The sequence below is a fragment of the Maniola jurtina genome, chromosome Z (genome assembly GCF_905333055.1).
Source record: "Maniola jurtina chromosome Z, ilManJurt1.1, whole genome shotgun sequence".
Taxonomy (NCBI): Eukaryota; Metazoa; Arthropoda; class Insecta; order Lepidoptera; family Nymphalidae; genus Maniola; species Maniola jurtina.
The window spans coordinates 8,365,507-8,385,397 of record NC_060058.1 but is presented as its reverse complement, the minus strand read 5'-3'; the positions used below and the strand labels follow the sequence as shown (position 1 = coordinate 8,385,397).

At 36.0% G+C, this 19,891-nt stretch overlaps 2 protein-coding genes across 2 annotated transcripts; both read left to right on the top strand.

Annotated features, from left to right (window-relative positions):
• The first annotated feature begins 1,144 nt into the window (after nt 1–1,144).
• On the top strand, nt 1,145–2,832 carry LOC123880179 (tubulin alpha-1 chain-like). Its single transcript, XM_045928153.1, has one exon. It carries the CDS (start codon nt 1,357–1,359, stop codon nt 2,707–2,709), a length of 1,353 nt encoding a protein of 450 aa, XP_045784109.1. The 5' UTR covers nt 1,145–1,356; the 3' UTR covers nt 2,710–2,832.
• A 1,312-nt stretch (nt 2,833–4,144) lies between these two features.
• Nucleotides 4,145–17,648, top strand: LOC123880176 (protein RCC2 homolog). The gene is made up of 13 exons (XM_045928148.1): nt 4,145–4,297; nt 5,566–5,745; nt 5,822–6,001; nt 7,280–7,426; nt 8,184–8,259; nt 8,993–9,124; nt 10,294–10,393; nt 11,259–11,362; nt 11,868–12,034; nt 12,840–13,020; nt 13,820–13,897; nt 14,794–14,894; nt 15,963–17,648. Exons 2-13 carry the CDS (start codon nt 5,569–5,571, stop codon nt 16,131–16,133), a joined length of 1,614 nt encoding a protein of 537 aa, XP_045784104.1. The 5' UTR covers nt 4,145–4,297; nt 5,566–5,568; the 3' UTR covers nt 16,134–17,648.
• Nucleotides 17,649–19,891: the final 2,243 nt, after the last annotated feature.

Here is a 19,891-nt window from a genome sequence, read left to right as displayed (position 1 = left end):
CACGTTATACATTGCGGGTTTGAAAATGTTAAAACTACAATAATATATAGTAAATGGTTATTTGGATTGTGCTTAGGTAGTATAATAATAGCGCTAAGTTTTCGCTAGCGCTTTAAGTACACCCTGTATATTATATGAAGATTTCAGTAAGTTTTTAGCGCCAAATATCTTGTTTGTACCTCTTTTTGATTAAGTACGTAGTTATTAAAGTTTAATTATTTTGTTTGAAAAAAATCTTTTATTTTTATTGTTGTTTGACCTTTCAATTTCAAAAACATCTGATGTTGCACAAATAGCGTGTTAAGAGGGCTCCTCCGTCACTCGTTTCATACAAACGTAGTTCCAATTTCATTTGAATATTAAGCAACCAAAGCCCATGAAATTTTGCAGACATATTCTAGAAACTAATATCTATGTCTGTGGTTTTTTTTAGATTTTTCTAAAAATATGTAGTTTTAAAATTACAGGGTGGATAATTTGATAACGCTAAAGCTATTTAGAACTATCATTTTGGGTATTTGTTACTATTTCAGGGAAACAAGATTTGGTGAGCATTAATCCATTTTGGGAGGCAAAAAATATATATTAATACGACACGTAGGTACTTAAAACGTTGTTCTTTAGGCACTTTGGTACAGAGTGGGTTTATTTTATTTGATGTTAACATGTTTTACTTGGTGCTTAGTCTTAGGTCTAAAAGTTACCTATTTTGGTGAGCATTAAAATTGTACCTTTTTTTTAATCGGGGGAACTTTGCGATATTGTTCCATAAAAAATTTGGATTCCAACTCCTCAATCTTGATGCTGTAGGGGATATTACCAATCCACGCGGACGAAGCTGCGGACATCATCTAGTATATTATATTCCCAGATTCCCAGTGACAATGTATGATACGTATATAATGTTACCCGTGACGACTGTGCTATCCTAAAATTAACCTAACCCATTTTTTCACACTTTTACAGGTTTTCAGGGCTGTACAACCGCCCCGTGGTCTTGTTTTCACCTAACGTTCCCTTCCCTTACCTTATTATACTAGGTCTGTGATCTAACCATGATCTAAATCTAACCTGTGATAATAAGACTAGTGCACTAGTTAGTACCTATTAAAAGATGATAAATAAATAAAAGGTTTTAGTCAAAATGACAACATTTTAAAATAAAATTTACCTATTTTAAATTTGGAATCCAAACTGATCAATGAATCAAGATGATATTGTTTCGCTCGAATCTTCTCCAGTGATATTCCATATTCCATCCTTTGCTATTGGATCATAATTTCAGGCACTAGTTCGAGCCCTTAGTACGGCAAGCAAAAAGTTAATTTTGCTAAGAGCTTATAATATTACAATAATATGCGTGAATGCATATCCATACACGGAGGACAGGCAGGTGTTCAAATCGGTAATGCATGTTGGGAACTGTATTGTTTGGAACATGGAATTCAACCGGACGGACAAATGCCTTCAGATAAAACCGTTGGAGGAGGAGATGATTCATTCAACACATTTTTTAGCGAAACTGGAGCAGGTAAACATGTTCCAAGAGCTGTATTTATTGATTTGGAGCCTACGGTAGTAGACGAAGTCCGCACCGGTACATATCGGCAACTTTTCCATCCTGAACAGCTCATTACTGGGAAAGAAGATGCAGCGAATAATTACGCAAGAGGTCATTATACTATTGGGAAAGAAATAGTCGATCTCGTATTAGACAGAGTACGTAAATTGGCAGATCAATGCACAGGTCTTCAAGGGTTTTTAATCTTTCATTCATTTGGGGGCGGCACGGGATCTGGTTTTGCATCGCTTCTGATGGAGCGACTGTCCGTTGATTATGGTAAAAAATCGAAGCTGGAATTTGCAATTTATCCAGCGCCGCAGATCTCTACTGCGGTAGTGGAGCCTTACAATTCTATTCTGACGACACATACAACCTTGGAACATTCTGATGCTGCTTTTATGGTTGACAATGAAGCCATTTATGACATTTGCAGGAGGAATTTAGATATTGAAAGGCCAACTTATACAAATTTGAATCGACTCATTGGGCAAATAGTATCTTCGATAACAGCTTCTTTACGTTTTGATGGTGCGTTAAATGTAGATCTTACAGAATTCCAAACTAATCTAGTGCCATATCCGCGTATCCATTTTCCTTTAGTCACATATGCTCCTGTAATATCTGCAGAGAAAGCATACCATGAACAACTCTCAGTGGCTGAAATCACCAACGCTTGCTTCGAACCTGCTAATCAGATGGTGAAATGTGATCCCAGACATGGCAAATATATGGCCTGTTGTATGTTATATCGTGGAGATGTAGTACCTAAAGACGTAAATGCTGCCATAGGAACTATCAAAACAAAACGTACGATTCAATTTGTCGATTGGTGCCCGACAGGATTTAAAGTAGGAATTAATTACCAGCCACCAACTGTCGTTCCTGGAGGAGACCTAGCCAAAGTTCAACGTGCAGTATGCATGCTATCCAACACAACTGCTATTGCAGAAGCGTGGTCCCGTCTGAACCATAAGTTTGACTTGATGTACGCAAAGCGTGCTTTCGTCCACTGGTATGTAGGCGAAGGTATGGAGGAAGGAGAATTTTCTGAGGCTCGTGAAGACTTGGCAGCTTTAGAAAAGGATTACGAGGAAGTTGGCATGGATTCCGGCGAGGGAGAAGGTGAAGGCGGTGAAGAATATTAACACTTTGAGACTTTTTATTTTAGCACTAGTTTCCCATAATTAAGTTCGAAAATGTTTTATTTTTATCATTGTAATTTAATATTACGCATGTGTGTTAGGCTTATTAAATTTAAATTTACAAGTGCTACTTGTTTCATTTCTAGTTTTTAGGGTTCCGTACCTCAAAATAAAAAAACGGAACCCCTATAGGATCACTTTGTTGGCTGTCTGTCTGTCCGTCTGTCGTGTCTGTCAAGAAAACCTATAGGGTACTTCTCGTTGACATAGAATCTAGATCTAGATCTTATAGCACAAGTAAAGGAAAAATCTGAAAACCGTGAATTTGTAGATTAAAACCTGTTTAAATTTTCAAAGTAAAATTCCTATACCAAATGGGGTACATGGGGTATCATATGAAAGGACTTTATCTGTACATTCTAGAACAGATTTTTATTTATTTTGCGCATAATAGTTTTTGATGCAAAATGCTTTGATGCAGTTTTAACAAAAAAAAAACACTCCAAAAAGTAGAGCACGCCCGCCAGCTATCACCAACACAGACGAAGTCCTCAAATCAAATTTGACTTTACAAGTCCCCTTATTGTACTAGGTCTGTGGCTTGAACCTTGGACTCATTTGGACTACACTACTTCTATGCAGTAGGAATGGGTAACATTGGTTTAGAAGCAGTTTATTGGTTAATTTTTAGATGCTATTAAGTTTTGCGTAAATGTGTGGTACATTTTGGGGTATTCCCAGAAATTACTAAACAATTTACTATACAAAAGAAAGAGATAAGAATCCAAAAGAAACTGTTAAGGTGGAAACGACGAGCCTGCCCGCGAAATTCAAATTTAATTTGGTTTTTGCAATTTGTAAACTAATTCACTAATTCTGACACATTAGTCGATACTACAGCTAATTTCTTAAACTGGACCCTTTCAAGTAAAGATTTTTATATAAACCTGTGAGTATGATACTGCCATTGTCGCAGTTGAAAATGCCATAAGCCTACGTTGTCGTATTAGTTTAAAAAATGCGAAAAACCAGATTAAATTTGAATTTCGTGGGCAGGCCCGTCGCTTCCACCTTAACGCGGCCACACTCCATGGTCACACTACTCACAGAAACTACTTCACTGCCTCCGTTCCTCTTTCTTTCCCATGCTGCACGGGCAGTGTGTGGACGGAGGGTAAACACTAAACTATGACAAAGACAAAAAAAGATGGTTTATCTTTATTACTTGAGTCCACCTTGATTCTTTGTCTGAGGCTAAGGCATGGTACCTGTTTAATATGGTTTGATTCTGTGGTTTAATTAGATATTAGATATTATAATAATTATAGAATATAAATCAATGCTGCTCTCTATGGCTTTCTCTCTCTCTCTGTGGTTTGAGGTCAAGTTTTTTTTACCTTGAACTGGCAATGTTTGCAATACAAATATGAAAGAAAACACGGATGTTTTACTATGAACTGGAAATTGGGATAGTAATATTTTTTTTTGCGGTATCCCTGCCATTACTCGAGATCGTTATACATCAGGCATAGTAATATTAACAATCTTTTAATTTTTATAGTATTTTCTAATTTGTTTAAATCAGCCAGCGGTAAGTTTGTCAAATTGATTGAAATTTATTTTAATTGTTTATTTCTTTTGATAATTTGTTAATATGTTATTAGAGTTGAATGGTTTAACAAGCTACGGTTTAAATAGCACGTGGTTCACGGCACAGAAGATTTTCCTATCCTTTTGCCTCGGAATTAGGATTAGCATTAATCAACCTCAATATTCGCTTATTTTATAAAAGTTTTATACTTACCGGTCCCGTTTATTTGAAACTAAATTTATTTTCCTTCAAACTGAAAACTATTATTGAAGTTACTGTTTCAGATTGAATCATGTTTGTACTTTCATTGTTCTAAAGCGTTCCTTGTTAATTTCAAATGTAAACTTATGTTGTAATGAAAGAAATCTCGATTCGTTCTGATATTTTACTCAATAAAGAACTAATAATACACGATTAGACGAAATGGGCCTCAACAAAATTAGATCATCCCAACTCCATTCAGTCTTGTTTAATCTACCCGTTTTTATTTTGTCCACTTGACCTTACACCTAACTTTGCATCTCAGATAATGTACATTTTTACTGAAATGGGTTCAAACCAGAATCATCTTTGGCTAGCGGGGTTTGCGGGAAGGGAAAGTGAACTAATACCCTCCTGCTCCCTCCAGCATGCACTCCAACAAAAAACATTGAACCTCATTATAGTTAACTTTACAATGTATCAAAGTTTAAAAAATTGTTTAGCAATTTAAAAAAGAGACTTGATGGAAAAAATACATCTGCAATTCAAAAAATTGAGAAGGATGGTAAAAAATCGTAATTTTTTCTGAACTAATAATACATTGGCGTCGATTCTGATGTTTTTATCTAAACTGTATGAGTATCTGCCTCTTTATCTTTTTATTATTGCTAAAAAAGGACAGAAAATGAATCTTAAATTTAAAGACTAAGGATTTAAATTCTAGTGCACTCTACCAATTTGAACAATAAGATCACAACTGGCACCTAGTCTCGTAGTTTGACAGTTCTAAATTAAATTAGATTTGTCTGTCTTTTTCTTAGATGCAAATATTCTAAACTTTAGTGGCACATAGAATCAGTGCGCTTATGATCCTTACTTAAAATTGTTGATATTCTGATTTACATTTAGTTCTGTTCACCTATGAGCATAGTTACATTTAATTTTGTCCTAATATTAATAACATAAATGTAGATCAGTCTGTAGCATCCTATAAACTAATAGTGATGGATATCATTATTGAAAACAATATAATTATGAAATTCTAAAATACATGTTTATTATCACAGAAAATGCCAAAATGCAAAAGGGGAGCTTCAACAACAGGAAAACGTCCACCAAGAGGAAAAAGACCTCGCCAGCAAAAATCTGACAATGAAGATAGTAATGATATTTTCAAAATGCTTGCAAGTACCACCAATAGTGGCGAGTGCTCCCCGACCTTTACTGATGAAGAAGTATTCGCACGGGTAATATTTTAAGTTTTTTGTTTTTGTGGATTTACTTTTTTTTTAATCCCATTAGTTTCTCTAAATATTTTTATAGTCAAACGCGGAGACACCTCCAGCAAAGGTGAAGAAGCCGCCAGTAAAGGCGAAGAAACCTCCAGCCAAGGCTAAGAAACCTCGTAAGCAAAAATCTGACGATGAAGATAGTAGTGATTCTGTCCAGCCTCCAGAAAAATTTGAACTACAATGTTCACCAAATGGAGAAAAGTTACCTGAAGTAATCATTTTTTATTTTATAATTCACATGTAATATTTAATTTTAGTGGAGTAAACGAAGCATTTTCGTCGGAAGTCCTCAGAAACAGCTCCGATTTTGATGTTTTTTTTTTAAATTCTTGTATTTTATACATTATTTAAAATCAGAAACGTTTTGAAGCGGGGAAATAATTTTTAGTATTTTTTTATCCATATGTGCGATATTTATACACGAAATCCAGAAAAACGCTACCTTCTCTTTGAGAAGTTGTAGAGGAGGTCAAATGCTACAAAGATCTCCAAACACTTATGGGCAAAAACCGCCCGTTTTTGAGTTATTGATCGTTTTAAGAAAAATACGTATTTGTTTCTTTTAAAATTCATTAAAAAAAAAGTAAGGCATATTACCGACTTTTTATTTAATTTCTAAGTACTAGACATCTCAATTAATAATTGTGAATACTAAAATAAAAATAATCTTTGTAGGTTCCCCGGTTAGGGATCCAAGACTGTACCAGTTTCATAATTTCTATTGGGTTACTTTGCCAAAAATGCAATTTTTTTTTAAAGTTACAGTAATTTTTGGCTTGCGAATTATTTGCAAAGCTTCTACATATTCTCAGCTATCTAATGATGTACAAAACTTTAAAATAAGTTGAAAATTAGCTAAAAAAACGATAAAATAATAGCACAAGGGAGAAATTTCTTAACACTTAAATCTTAAACAAATACTTAACTTAATCTTTATCAATAGATAATCACTAAAATAATTTTTTGGGCCAACTTAAATTGCAAAATGTAACTTTTTATCCAGTGGTATATTATATTAACTCAAAAGCAGTAGGTAATGTTTGTGATTAACAGCCTATGATGAAGAAATACATTTTTTTAATAAGTACCTACATAACATAATTATTACGATCGGTATCACGGGTACCTAGTACCCATGAAAGGGCAAAAGATAGAGTAGTAGTAATTTTTACAAGTTTAAATTAAAAATTTATAACACCCCCGACAAGTAAAGGTTGTAGTAACTAGAAAAGAGCTGATAACTTTCAAATGGCTGAACCAATTTTTTTGGATTATAGCTAAGAACACTCGATCAAGCCATCTTTCAAACAAAAAAAACTAAATTAAAATCGGTTCATTAGTTTAGGAGCTACGATGCCGCAGACAGATACACAGATAAAAACGTCAAACTTATAACACCCCTCTTTTTGGCCGATTATATTTAATTGTATTTTCTTATTCTAATACGAAAATAGTATGAAATAGTTTGAGATTTTAAATTTGTTAACAGGAGTTGTTGCAAACATTTTATAAAACGTCTGGAGTTCTCTTGATTGCTGGCCTTGTCTCATGGGATTTGGTAGCTAAAAGAAGCAATAATCCTTTGAAGAAGACTCACCCTAATCTCTACACTTTCCATAAGTTTACTGATAGAAAGGTAAATATTTTGAGCACTCTTATTATTTGCTATAGTCGAATAATTATTGAGCTAAAAGAAGTGTGTCTGTAATTGTTTTAATAAGCTTTGAGCCTCACCACAGATTCACACAGATGTTCCATCAGCATATTTAGTTTGGGAAACATGAAGAAATATGCAAAGAAGTCTGGCAAGTTGGGAAGGAAAACAAAGATGGCCGCCTTCTTTGAAAAATATCTTTACGATTTCTGAATATTTTTTGCTTTATAATTATTTTCACTATAAGCTTTTTAACAAAAAACTCCATTTATTTTTCTTATCATATGAGAATATAATATTACTACTACATACTACAATATATTACTTTCATCATATGAGAATCTTAGGATTTTTGAGAAAATTCCTATGAAAATGATAAAAATTAGTACCAGCAATGAAACGTCTACGTCGTTCTACGTCCTTGAATTATACGGAAATGATACCCAATTTGCCACAGTGGCAATAGGTAATCATAGAGATTTGTTGAAGAAGAGTTAGGTGGCTATTTCATGTGGGAAGTACATTTCTTGGCAGCGTCAATTTGGGAATTACCAAATTGACTTGAGGCTGATCTGGTGGGAGACCTCGACCGTGTCTAGATGCCTCCTTATTACCTAGCTATGTTAGATATGGATTAGAAAAATAAAGAAATCTAGATATTCTCAGTAATTGCATTTATCAATCATTATTGTGAGTGGTTTGGAACTTCTAGTGTTAAAGTAATCTCATCCCATTACAGTACAGACTAGTAGTGAGTGGATGCAGTGCAGGTCATTCCATTCTGATCTCAGAAGATGGACGTGCATATACTTTTGGTAAGAATCATATCATTTTTCATAGATATAATATTTTAATTGACAACATAATTTTCCACAACAGGCAAACTATGTAGAAACAGTAATAGGCTTGCAACTTCTTGCTCCGCCTCAGGAAAGTGAGAAAGTCATTTAGGAATGACTGCAATATGTATTTTGTAATAAAATTCCACAATCAATTTTAGACTTGCCTTTACATAAGTTTAAAAATATCTATTAGAAGTGTACTCCTAAAAAAAGCATATTATACAATGAAAATTATGCAAATGATAAAAAAGCATGGATTTGACTCCCTCCAAAAATGCGCGGAGTAGCATATTCCTTGTATATTATGGCATAATTTGATTGTAAATTGAATGTTTCAAAAAAGCAACCATTGAGTTTTTGCTGACTTTTCTCGGTAGGAACGGCATTCCGAACCAGTCATAAATTATTATAAGTATTCTATTCAAAAATCACAAATCACAATGTTTAGCAATAATTATTTAGTTAGATTTTAAAAAATGCAACTGATTAAAAACTTTGTTGATCATTATTCCTACAGAAGGTAGTTTGAAAAAACCTATTTATCAATAAACTTAATAACTACCTAGTTACGTTAGGACATTTAAGGAAACTAAAATTTTTTAAAGTAGATTTTTTATGGTAATTCTAAATTACTGTCAACTAAAAGAATATTTTGTTTTTGGTGATATTGCAATGACGAGAAATCAACGCACTGATGATATTGTAGGGCGCAACTCGTGTGGACAACTAGGCTTTGGCGACACAACCACCCGCAATGTGCCCGAGCTCGTGCCCTATCTGCTAGACTACAACATCATTCACGCCGCTGTTGGCAGAAATCACTCGCTGTTTGTTACAGGTAACCAGTATTTGCCAAAGAGTAATATTCTTAATCTTTATATATCTAGTTGAATGAGTTCGAAACTAGCCGTGAGTGTGAGTACAGCCGGGATTAGCTTTTGTAGTGGAAATCATTCACGATAGTTAAACAATCAAATTCTTATTCTGTTAATAACTATTTTTTTTAACCTTTTAAAATGTATTTTGAACTTGTAATGTGTTTATTCCTATAAAAACATGTAAAACGTACACGTTTTTGGCAAATAAAAGTGAAGATGTATTGGAGTAAACGAAGCCTTTTCGTCGGAAGTACTCAGAAACAGCTCCGATTTTGATGTTTTTTTTTTAAATTATAGCTTTTTATATATTATTTAAATCAGAAACGTTTTGAAGCGGGGAAATAATTTTTAATATTTATATTTATACATGAAGTCCACTAAAACCTAACTCTTTGAGAGGTTGTAGAGGAGGTGAAATGCTATCAAATGACCTTAGCACCTATGGGCAAAAAGGGCCCGTTTTTGAGTTATTGATCGTTTTTAGAAACAAGTGTAAATTAAGTAACTAGAAAAGAGCTGATAACTTTTAAACGGCTGAACCGATTTTCTTGGATTATAGCTAAGAACACCCTCGATCAAGCCACCTTTCAGACAAAAAAAACTAAATTAAAATCGGTTCATTGTTTAAGAGCTACGATGCTACAGACAGATACACACGTGAAACTTATAACACCCCTCTTTTTGGGTCGAGGGTTAAAAAATACGTATTTGTTTATTTAAAAATGTATTTAAAAAAAAAAGTAAGATAATATAGTGCCTACTTTTTATTAAGTTCCTAAGTGTCGACATCTTAATTAATAACTGTGTGTACTAAAATAATAATAATAATCCTTATAGGTTCTCCAGTTAGGGTTCCAAAACTGTACCAGTTTCATAATTTCTATTTGGTTAGTTTGCCAAAAATGCTATTTTTTTTTAAAGTTACATAAATTTTTGGCCTGCAGATTATCTCTAAAGCTTCTACATTTCTTAACTCTGAAAACATGATCTTAACTAAAAACTAATAGTCCAGAAAGACAGATATTCAGACAGACAACAGCAGCATAATGCAAATAAGCTTTGTAAAAGTGCAAAATAGAAGATGATCTCAAAGTTATAATATATGTGTAACATGACAGCTCTGTTTCAGACACTGGCACCGTGTTCGCTTGCGGCGACAACAAGAGCGGCCAGTGCGGCGTCGGCTCCACCACCCCGCAGATCCTACTGCCAACCCGTATCCGATACCCGTGAGTTTCCTATTATTATTATTCATATATTTCTCTCTTTACTTACTTTACGCCTGTGTACAAAATAAATACATATAAACACTAAGAAAGAATATATAATACATATAGGTTACATAAATACATATTTGTACCGGGCGGAGGATTATACCCCGGCAGGGGAGACCAAACGGCTGGGGGTCAGGGTGATCAGTTGGTTCTCAAATCGGCGGACTATCCTAGCCAAGTCTAGCAACACCGCTTTTTGCATCCTGGCTGCGAGCAAACTGTCACGGAACTGCAGTCGCTTCACATGGTGAGCTAGGTCGACTGGGATCAACCCATTCGCAGATAGGACGATTGGGATGGTTTCAGTGGACTCCACAAGCCACATATCGGTAACCGCGTAAGCCAGATCAGGATAATTGCGTTATTTCTCGTACGGCGTGGTGATGTTCACCAAAAACATCTTTGACTGTGCCCAATCCACCACCACAATACCAGACTTATTCGATAGAAGAGTCCTGAAGAGTCTGTGATGATGGACCGGACCCAATAGAGCTGGGCTCCGTCGCGCTCGAATACCGGCACCGGTGTGTAATTGTAATACGGCTACCTCTGACTAATATTATAAATATGAAAGTGTGGATGTTTGGATGTTTGTTACTCAATCACGCAAAAACTACTGGACGGACCCCTGGATTAACACATAGGCTACTTTTATTCCGGAAAATCAAAGAGTTCCCGCGGGATTTTACGTAAATTCACACGGACGAAGTCGCGGGCATCCTTTAGTATATAATAATAATATTATTATACCAATAACTATATTTGATTTTGGTACCAGCTATTAAAGAATAATGTTAATATACGAAACTATTTTTTGCAGAGGTGCTCCAATAGTCAAAGTAGGATGTGGAGCAGAGTTTTCTATGATCCTCGATTGCAATGGAGCATTGCACTCCTTTGGGTTGCCTGAGTACGGACAGCTAGGTGAGCTCTCATTTAGTTGTGTTAAATAAGGCTTCTTATTTAAGGTATTTTAGAAAAAGAGCCCGTGAGGGACCTTGGTTATTTTATAAAAGCTCGCAACGCTTATTTGGAGGGGAGTTGGCGTTGCGTAACGTTACCTACTGGACAGAACTTGAAAGGCGCCATTTGTGCAGAAACTTCTTCAGGCAAGAGTTTGGCCAGTGCTGTTGATAAATGCGTTAACTTTCTTTATCCCTTCAAGACCTGGGATTTTATATAGAATTTACCGCGGACTTTTTCCGGTAGTGAAATCGGAAGGGCGTTATTCTTTTCCATCATTTCTTCAAATATTTCCCGGGATCTTGAACAAAAGAAGGTTTTTAGTGTCTAGAGTTAGTTTAACTACTGAAATATACACTATCATTGAAAAAGTACTCAAACATGCAATCACGCTATAAAATAGCATGCATAATGCAATATATGTTATCAAAATCATTTTTTTAATTTGAGTAATATCTGTTTTCAGGTCATAATACTGATGGAAAGTTTTTCGTTACATCTACAAAGCTTTCATACCACTTTGAGACGGAGCCTAAAAAAATGACTTTCTTCTATGAAAAATCTAAGGATGGACATGTGACACCAATCAGAGATGTGGAAATAGTTGATTTTTCCTGCGGTAACAACCATACAGTGAGTAGTATGCATACAATCATCTCTACTGTAATTAATAAGCAATTTTTAAATAAAGGGTTTTTCAAAATAAATAAATTCCATGTCCTTTGATAGTTTTAGCCATGGTAACCATTTATGGTATAATGGTACAGCTTGCCTCCCAGAAATCGACATATGCAAGACGTTTTATCCCAGAAAATGAAACATTTCCCACAGGATTTTTCAAAAACCTAACGCAAAAAACTAACGCCTAACTAAAAAATAACGCCTGCATCCACACAACATTCAAAAACCTAAATCCACGCGGACGAAGTCGCGGGATCATTCAGTTCAAGAAATAATTTGATCGAATTAATTACTTAGCTACTCTATTCGAATTTCACTAAAGCGAGATAAAGAAGCTGCGTGTGTTGGTGTGTCCATTTTGTTTTCATTAGTGTTTGTTTCAAAAGAGACCAGTTTACCCACAACACAAAGTTGTCCAAGTACTATATCGATTTTGTTCTTTTTTGGCTGTGTTTGGTATTAAAAGTATTCATGTGCAGATCAAATTTTAGATTTTCTGTGTCTAAACTCTGTAGCATTTTCTCCAAGTCTGTAGCGGATTCGCCAAAAATAGTTTTTCCGTCCGCGCCTCAAATGTGTTAGCTTTTATGTAACATCCACCATATTTTTCCAATCACGTTTCTGAAGATGTTCTCAAAACAGTTACAATAAATGACACTAATGAATATTTTTAAATTGAAATGTTCTTTATTAAATTTTTTATTACTAATAGATACGAGTAGTAGACATCGGCTAGATAGCCTAATTCGCTTTTTAGGTGGCGATAGACTCGTCCAAGCGCGCCTTCAGCTGGGGCTTCGGTGGGTTCGGACGGCTCGGGCACGCGGAGCAGAAGGACGAGAGCGTGCCGCGTCTCATCAAGTACTTCGACTCGCAGGCGCGCGGCGTGCGCTCCGTACACTGCGGCGCCACCTACAGCCTCGCCGTCAACGAGCTCGGTGAGCATTTGTTTGGGAGACGTTCCGAAGTGCTTCACTTTGGGGGTTTCCGGTGACGACTTGGAAAATAAATAAACCGGCCAAGTCAGACTCGCCAACCGAGGGTTCCGTACTCGGGTATTTTTTCCGACATTTTGCACGATAAATTAAAAACTATTATGCTTAATAAACTGTTTTAGAATGTACAAGTAAAACCCTTCCATATGATACCCCACTTGGTAAAGTTATCTTACTTTGTAAATTGCAACACATTTTCATTTTTTCCCCTGTGATGTGACCACAAATTCACGATTTTCGGATTTGTTTCTTTACTTGTGCTATAAGAGCTATGTGCTACCTACCTGCCAAATTTCATAATTTTAGGTCAACGGGAAATAATGTAATATAAAATCCCGGCTGTACTCACATGTTTTGTCGACTTAAGCCCGACAAGTTTCGAACCCATCCGGGGTCCTTCACAGGAGCTCAGCTCGCGACGCGCCGCGTTTAGGACCGCGAGCCTCGTGCGGCCCTCATGCACCGCTGTGAGGGTGACTGAGGTGGAGATTAGCTATACTTATACTAGAAATCACTCACGATAGTTTTTACGCTAAAGTGAAGTGTCAAATACTTTTATTCCTAGTTGTACACAGGAATGCACGACTTGAAATTTTCAAATTTGCCACTCTTTCCCACTATCAGCGTTGACTAGAAAGACTCTAGTATGGGCCCTCGGTGCACGAGTCTTGGCTCGCACTTGGCCGCGTTTTAGGGTTTAGAGGTCATTTATGTTTATAAATTAATATTATAATTATTTCAGGGGCACTGTTTATGTTTGGACAAACAAAACGCACTGGAGAAGCGAACATGTATCCTAAACCAGTCCAGGATCTCGCAGGTAAATTTTATATTCACGCATTTTATAATAATATTATTAACTTCTCTGATCGTTACTTATATTATAAATGTGAAAGTGTGACTTTCCTTTTCACGGCCTATTCGTTAAACAATTTTTTGCGTAGTATAGCTAGCTTGCTTCCTCTAGGATAGGTTACTACCTATCCCAAAAAATCAAAGAGTTCCCACGGCATTTCAAAAACCTAAATCTACGAGAATAAAGCTGCAGGCGTCAGTTCATAATAATATAATAATAATTCATGTTTGTCTGTTCGTTATAATATATTTCTTGCTCGTTAGAGCGTCGTTCAATCAATTGAGTTGAAATTTTGTACAATTGTTTTTAGCACTTTCGTGAGTGCTTCTTACATAGCACCATTCACGTAAAATTGCTTGGACGTGTTGCATTGCAATGCTATTCCAGGTGGAATATTAGTGGTTTTAGTGCTGCACAGTAATGATGGGCAATTAATTTGATTATCAATCGAATTTATTCGTCTGTTGTTAGTTCGACAACGGTCGAACAAAATTTAACAAGTTAGATAGTGAAGGATAAACGAATCATCATCATCAACCCATTGTCAGCTCACTACTAAGCACTTGTCTCCACTAAGAATGAAAAGAGTTTAGCCGTAGTCTACCATGTTGACCAAATGCGGACTGGCAGTATTCACACCTTTGAGGCCCTTATGAAGAATTCAAATTTCCTCCTGCGGTTTCTTTCACCGTTAAAGCAAGTGTTATTCAATTCCTTAATTAGAGTCTGCTTACCCGGAATAGTTAAGAGACGCGTGAGTACCCCGGACTCGTGACTAGGAGCCCCACATCATACCCATTACGCTAAGGAATATTTACATTTATTCAATTGTTAATAATAATATAATTGTTTCATTCAAGGTTGGAATATCCGTAGTGTCGGCACTAGCAACACGTCCGTCGTCATCGCGGCGGACGATTCTCTTATCGCTTGGGGGGTCGCCCCTACCTATGGTGAACTGGTTAGTAATCAGTTCCAACTCAGATCAAATTTCTATTGCAGGCTTGGATTTACAATACCTACTTGTTAAAAATAATACTTAAAAAAACTTATTTCTGAGTATTTTTTGTATGACAAAACATCCTCATTTACTCGGGCAGACAGAAGGACAGACAGACAAGAAAGTGATCCTATAAGGGTCCCGTTTTCCCTTTTGAGGTACGGAACCCTAAGAACATAAATCCACACGTTTGAAGTCGCGAGAATAAGCTATATGTGTATAAATTGTCAAACTCATTCTCAACGACATTGTAGATAGTTTGTTGCGGGCATCATCATTATAATCCATACTAATCTTATAAATACGAAAGTCTGCCCGTCTGATTTGCAAAAACATCAGATTGAAATGGCAGATAGCTTTTAACTCGGGGAAGGACATAGTCTAGTATATGCCCCGGAAATTCAAAGTTTCTATGGGGTTTTTAAAAGCCCAAACACACGTTGAACTTGAAGGCATCATCTATTTAGTACAGAGATACCATGCATTCTGGAGACGGACATTGGCTACTTTTTATGTCGGAAATTCAAAAACTTCCCGCGTGATTTCTCAAAACCATTCCTGGCGCGGACTAAGTCGCGGGCATCATATACTAATAATTGTACAAATGTAAATTAAAAATTTATAACACCCCCAACAAGTGAAGGTTACAACTAGAAAAGAGCTGATAACTTTCAAACGGCTGAACCGATTTTCTTGGATTATAGCTAAGAACACTCTCGATCAAGCCACCTTTAAAAAAAAAACTAAATTAAAATAAATCCGTTCATTACTTCAGGAGCTACTATGCCACAGACAGATACACAGATACACACGTCAAACTTGTAACACCTCTCTTTTTGGGTCAAGGGTTAATAAATGTTTTTAAAATTCATTTCGACTGCTCACTGATCATTAATTTCATATCATGTCATTCTCAAAGGGTTCAAAACGTAATTATATTTTGACGAAAACGACGACTCAAATCTTTCGCCTCTGTTCTTCGCCTTAAATCTGTTCGCCTTATTTGACTTGATATTGTTCGTTCGGCAGGGCACTGGCGACATCAACAAGTCGACGGCCAGGCCGAAGGAGGTAACGTCCATGGAGGGCCTTAACATCACCCAGGTGGCGATGGGCTTCTCCCATACTCTGCTTCTCTGCAACGACAGCTCGGAGGAAGTGAAGCAGAAGTTGGCAACCATGCCTACCTTCGACCCTTAGAATACTAAGGATATCTTTAAGCTATAGTAATAAGTGATCGCACATCGAGTTGCAACAGGCACGGAAATCGCCAGAGCCAATTATTCTTCTTTTTGAAAAACTTATTTTTTGTTATAATTTTAGTTAGTAGCTTCTAGGCTACTCTTTCTAGCTAGAGTGGAGCTAATGACCACACTAACGGCAAATCAACAGGCATTATTGAGCGTATACATGAGCGTCGCGAGACGTCCTGTCCATATCAAAATCATGTTTCGTATGAAAATCACAAATCAAGACTTTTTACACTTCAATAGAACACAGGAAAAGCTCGCGCTACTGCCTGGCAGTGTACTAGGCAATCTATATCTCAATAACTGTTGAATACTCCTGCCTTACCATTATTATATTAGCTTTCCGATAAAATGAGCGGTAATAGCTTCTGATGATTCGTTTGAAAATTTCTTAGATATACTTTTAATCAGCCAAAACTGAATCGATAACTTTCAAATTTAATCAAAGGTAAAAGTAGTTTTATGTCTGCTTATAAAATTCTAAGTCAAACAATAGAGGCAAGCGAATAGTCGTTTCCCTGAAAGTACCCGGACATGAAAAAAGTTACACACTACATACTGCAAATATACAGTAATAAAAATTAACCCTTTAGCATTCTTCACATTGTACTTTATCTAAATGCTCAATCAGTTGTTCCATATGCGTTCATCACAAGCGATACGTACGGTCAGTAATCGCAAGGCGTAATCGAAACATGTTGTGCTCTGGAGATGTATAGTTTGGATGATTTTTTTATAAAGAAGAACGCGGGAGAAATTCCCACAATTTTTCCCCCACATATCGATTCTGGTCGCCGTTATACCGAAAGGCTTTCTTGTACAATTCCGGATATTTGTGGGCTAGAGCTATTAAAAATTCTTCATACATTTTTAAACTAACGATAACCTTGAAAACTGCACTTAGATGCAGCGATTATATTCTCCTTGGCGGCTTCCCCGCGTGCATTGAGACGCACCGCATCGCCGCAGAAGTTCGCTAGCAATGCGCACGAGAAAATTATCTTAGCGGATCTCAGATCCTATGTCCAGATCGCTCCCGCGTCTGTAGCGGTGCGTCTAGTAAAAACTGACTGAGAAAAGAGGGATAGAAAAACTTGGGTCGTAATAATTTGGAATTAGTTTTAAAAACATTTGATTTTTTTTATTAATTTGATTAAACTAAAGGAACTAAAAATAAAACATATAAAAACAGATGATTCATTGTTTTCCATTAAATGAAACACTTATAAAGGAGCCATAGTCGATATTGTACGGAGGGACAAGTAAACAAATCCAATACGTTTAGTATTTAGGTAGAATTTTGTAATTAATAACGATGCATAATTTTTTATCGTCGTGATCCATTCGATCAAGAGGAAAGTAAAAATATTACACGTTTAATATGGCGACCACATTCTGCGCATGTTTTAGATAAATTATTTCATTTTTTAGAATTTAAATTACTTGTACAATTTCATATTCGCAGGAAAAGACTGGTATTTTAAGAATTACTATAAGTATAATCATAATATTAATGCAGCCTGGCTCCGATAGAATCGTCTGCAGTGATATCACGAAATATATTCAGAAAAAACACTTTTTTGAATATTCCCTTGTATACGTACCTGAAATCCATAAGTAGGTCAAGCGTGACAGAGGTGTAGGTATGCTATTTTATAAAACTTGTGCTTTTGTTTTAGAATTATATTTATATATTTATAGTAAAACTAATTTCAATGATAACTTTAGTATTAACTGAAGAGCAGGCGAACAAAAAGGTGTGTTTTCAATTAAATTAAATTTTACGGCAAAAAACTGAAAGAAAGATCTTGAAGCTTTGCTGTGATTATGGTTTTTTGAACGAAATCACGTACGTTGGCCTGAATTTTACCACAGTATTAGGCCATTTTGCTTCGAAATAAATTTAAAGTATTCAGTGGGCCAAAAACGTCCGGATGAAAAAACATTTAGATCAGAAGTGTGTACGTACTCTGTTACGTAATTAGTAATCACACCGTTTTGTTCGGCAGCTTCTCATTATTGATAAGTTTAACGTAAATTTTGTATATACGCTTACTGTAGGAACAAAAATATTCTACAAGGTCCTAACTCAAGGGCACGGGTATGTCGTACTTAAATAATATTTTACATACATACGCTCATATCTTAGTCTCATATGAGTCTATCGTATCCAATGACATCTCATCATTTAAATCTATCAACCCAAAAAATGCTCCATTTTACGTAATAATGTTGATGCACTTACGAATGAGTCGTGGTTTATTTAGTAGGTACTAACCTCTTCTTACGCTGCTATAAATATGTATACTGAAATAAACCGTTCTGCAATTCAAAGGCTTACGACCGTATTCACAATCATTTATTTAAATTATGTTTTATTTATTTAAATTATGTTTGTCTCAAAAGTTGCGGCACGCGCTTGTCAGATAAACAGCTTGAAAGCAACCTTTAGAATTAAAACTAGTAAAAAGTGGGGATTTTGGGATTTACTTGAGTGAGTCAGATTAAGGGAAAGTTAATTACATGCAGAAAAGGGTGCATTTCAATAATCTGACAATTTGAGCGCGACGTAGGGAAATGGGAGAGTCACAAAGATTCAAAAATCGGACATGACTTTTGGTCGCGTCCAAATAGTCAGTCTTGAATAGGAGCTACATGAGGGTTCACTTACATCAGATACAGGGCTCGATAAATATTTTTGGTTCTATTTTCTTTTTCTTTCTTTTTTCAAATTAAAGACTAGTGCTTGGCTGCAATCAGACCTGGTGGCAAGTGATGATGCAGCCTAAGATGGAGCGCCCTTCGTACAGCCACCCCCACCATGCAAATCGGCAGATTAATATTTTTCCGTAATCAGAAACACGTGGGGCGCATACACCATTCATATCTGAAGTGCTCGAGTATTTCTTGGTGGCTATTTGTTTAATATCTTTGAAAACCTGTACATGCTCTCCCCACCAGAGAAAGGGCATATAACCTTTTTTCTTTTTAGTATCTAATCTTCACAATCCAATAGATCCCCTCGACGCTCGAGTAAATCCCTAGCCTCTTTCGCTCCCATACTATCACGCCATTATTACGCCAGCCTGAGTTCTTTCATATTACACCATGACAAATAATCCAAAATACCTCTTTAGTATAAATACGTTCACTGCCTAACTGATGATTCTCATTAAAAATACCGTAACATGCGTCGTCCAAATATGGACAAGTACGTAATTAATACAGGCATAACGCATAACTAAGTAGGTTCTTGCGGTAGTGCAGCGGTGCGGGAGGGTGTGATGACGTGACGCGAGAGTTCAGTGTTTCGTCAACTGTCACCCTTCCCGCACCGCTCCACTACCGCAGGATTGTACTCAGTTATACGGCTTTACCTATAGCTACTAACTTTTCATCTATATAATGCTAGTTATAGTATTCATAAGTAGGTCAACACGAATTATATTAATAAGTATTATTATACCGTAGAGTTCCCTAACTTCGTCTGCTTTTGACCGTTTTTTCAAATTTTCCGCCAATCGGATCTAAAAAAATCTGTTTCTGTCTGACAAACATCGTCCAATGGTAATAGTTCTTTTTATGTGTGTATGAAAGTGTACCTACTGTTTATAGTTTAGGCAAGCTAATGACCGTTAAAAAAATAGACGAAGTTAAGGTGAAATTCCAAACTTCATCTATGCATAGGAAATTAATTTTAAACATAAT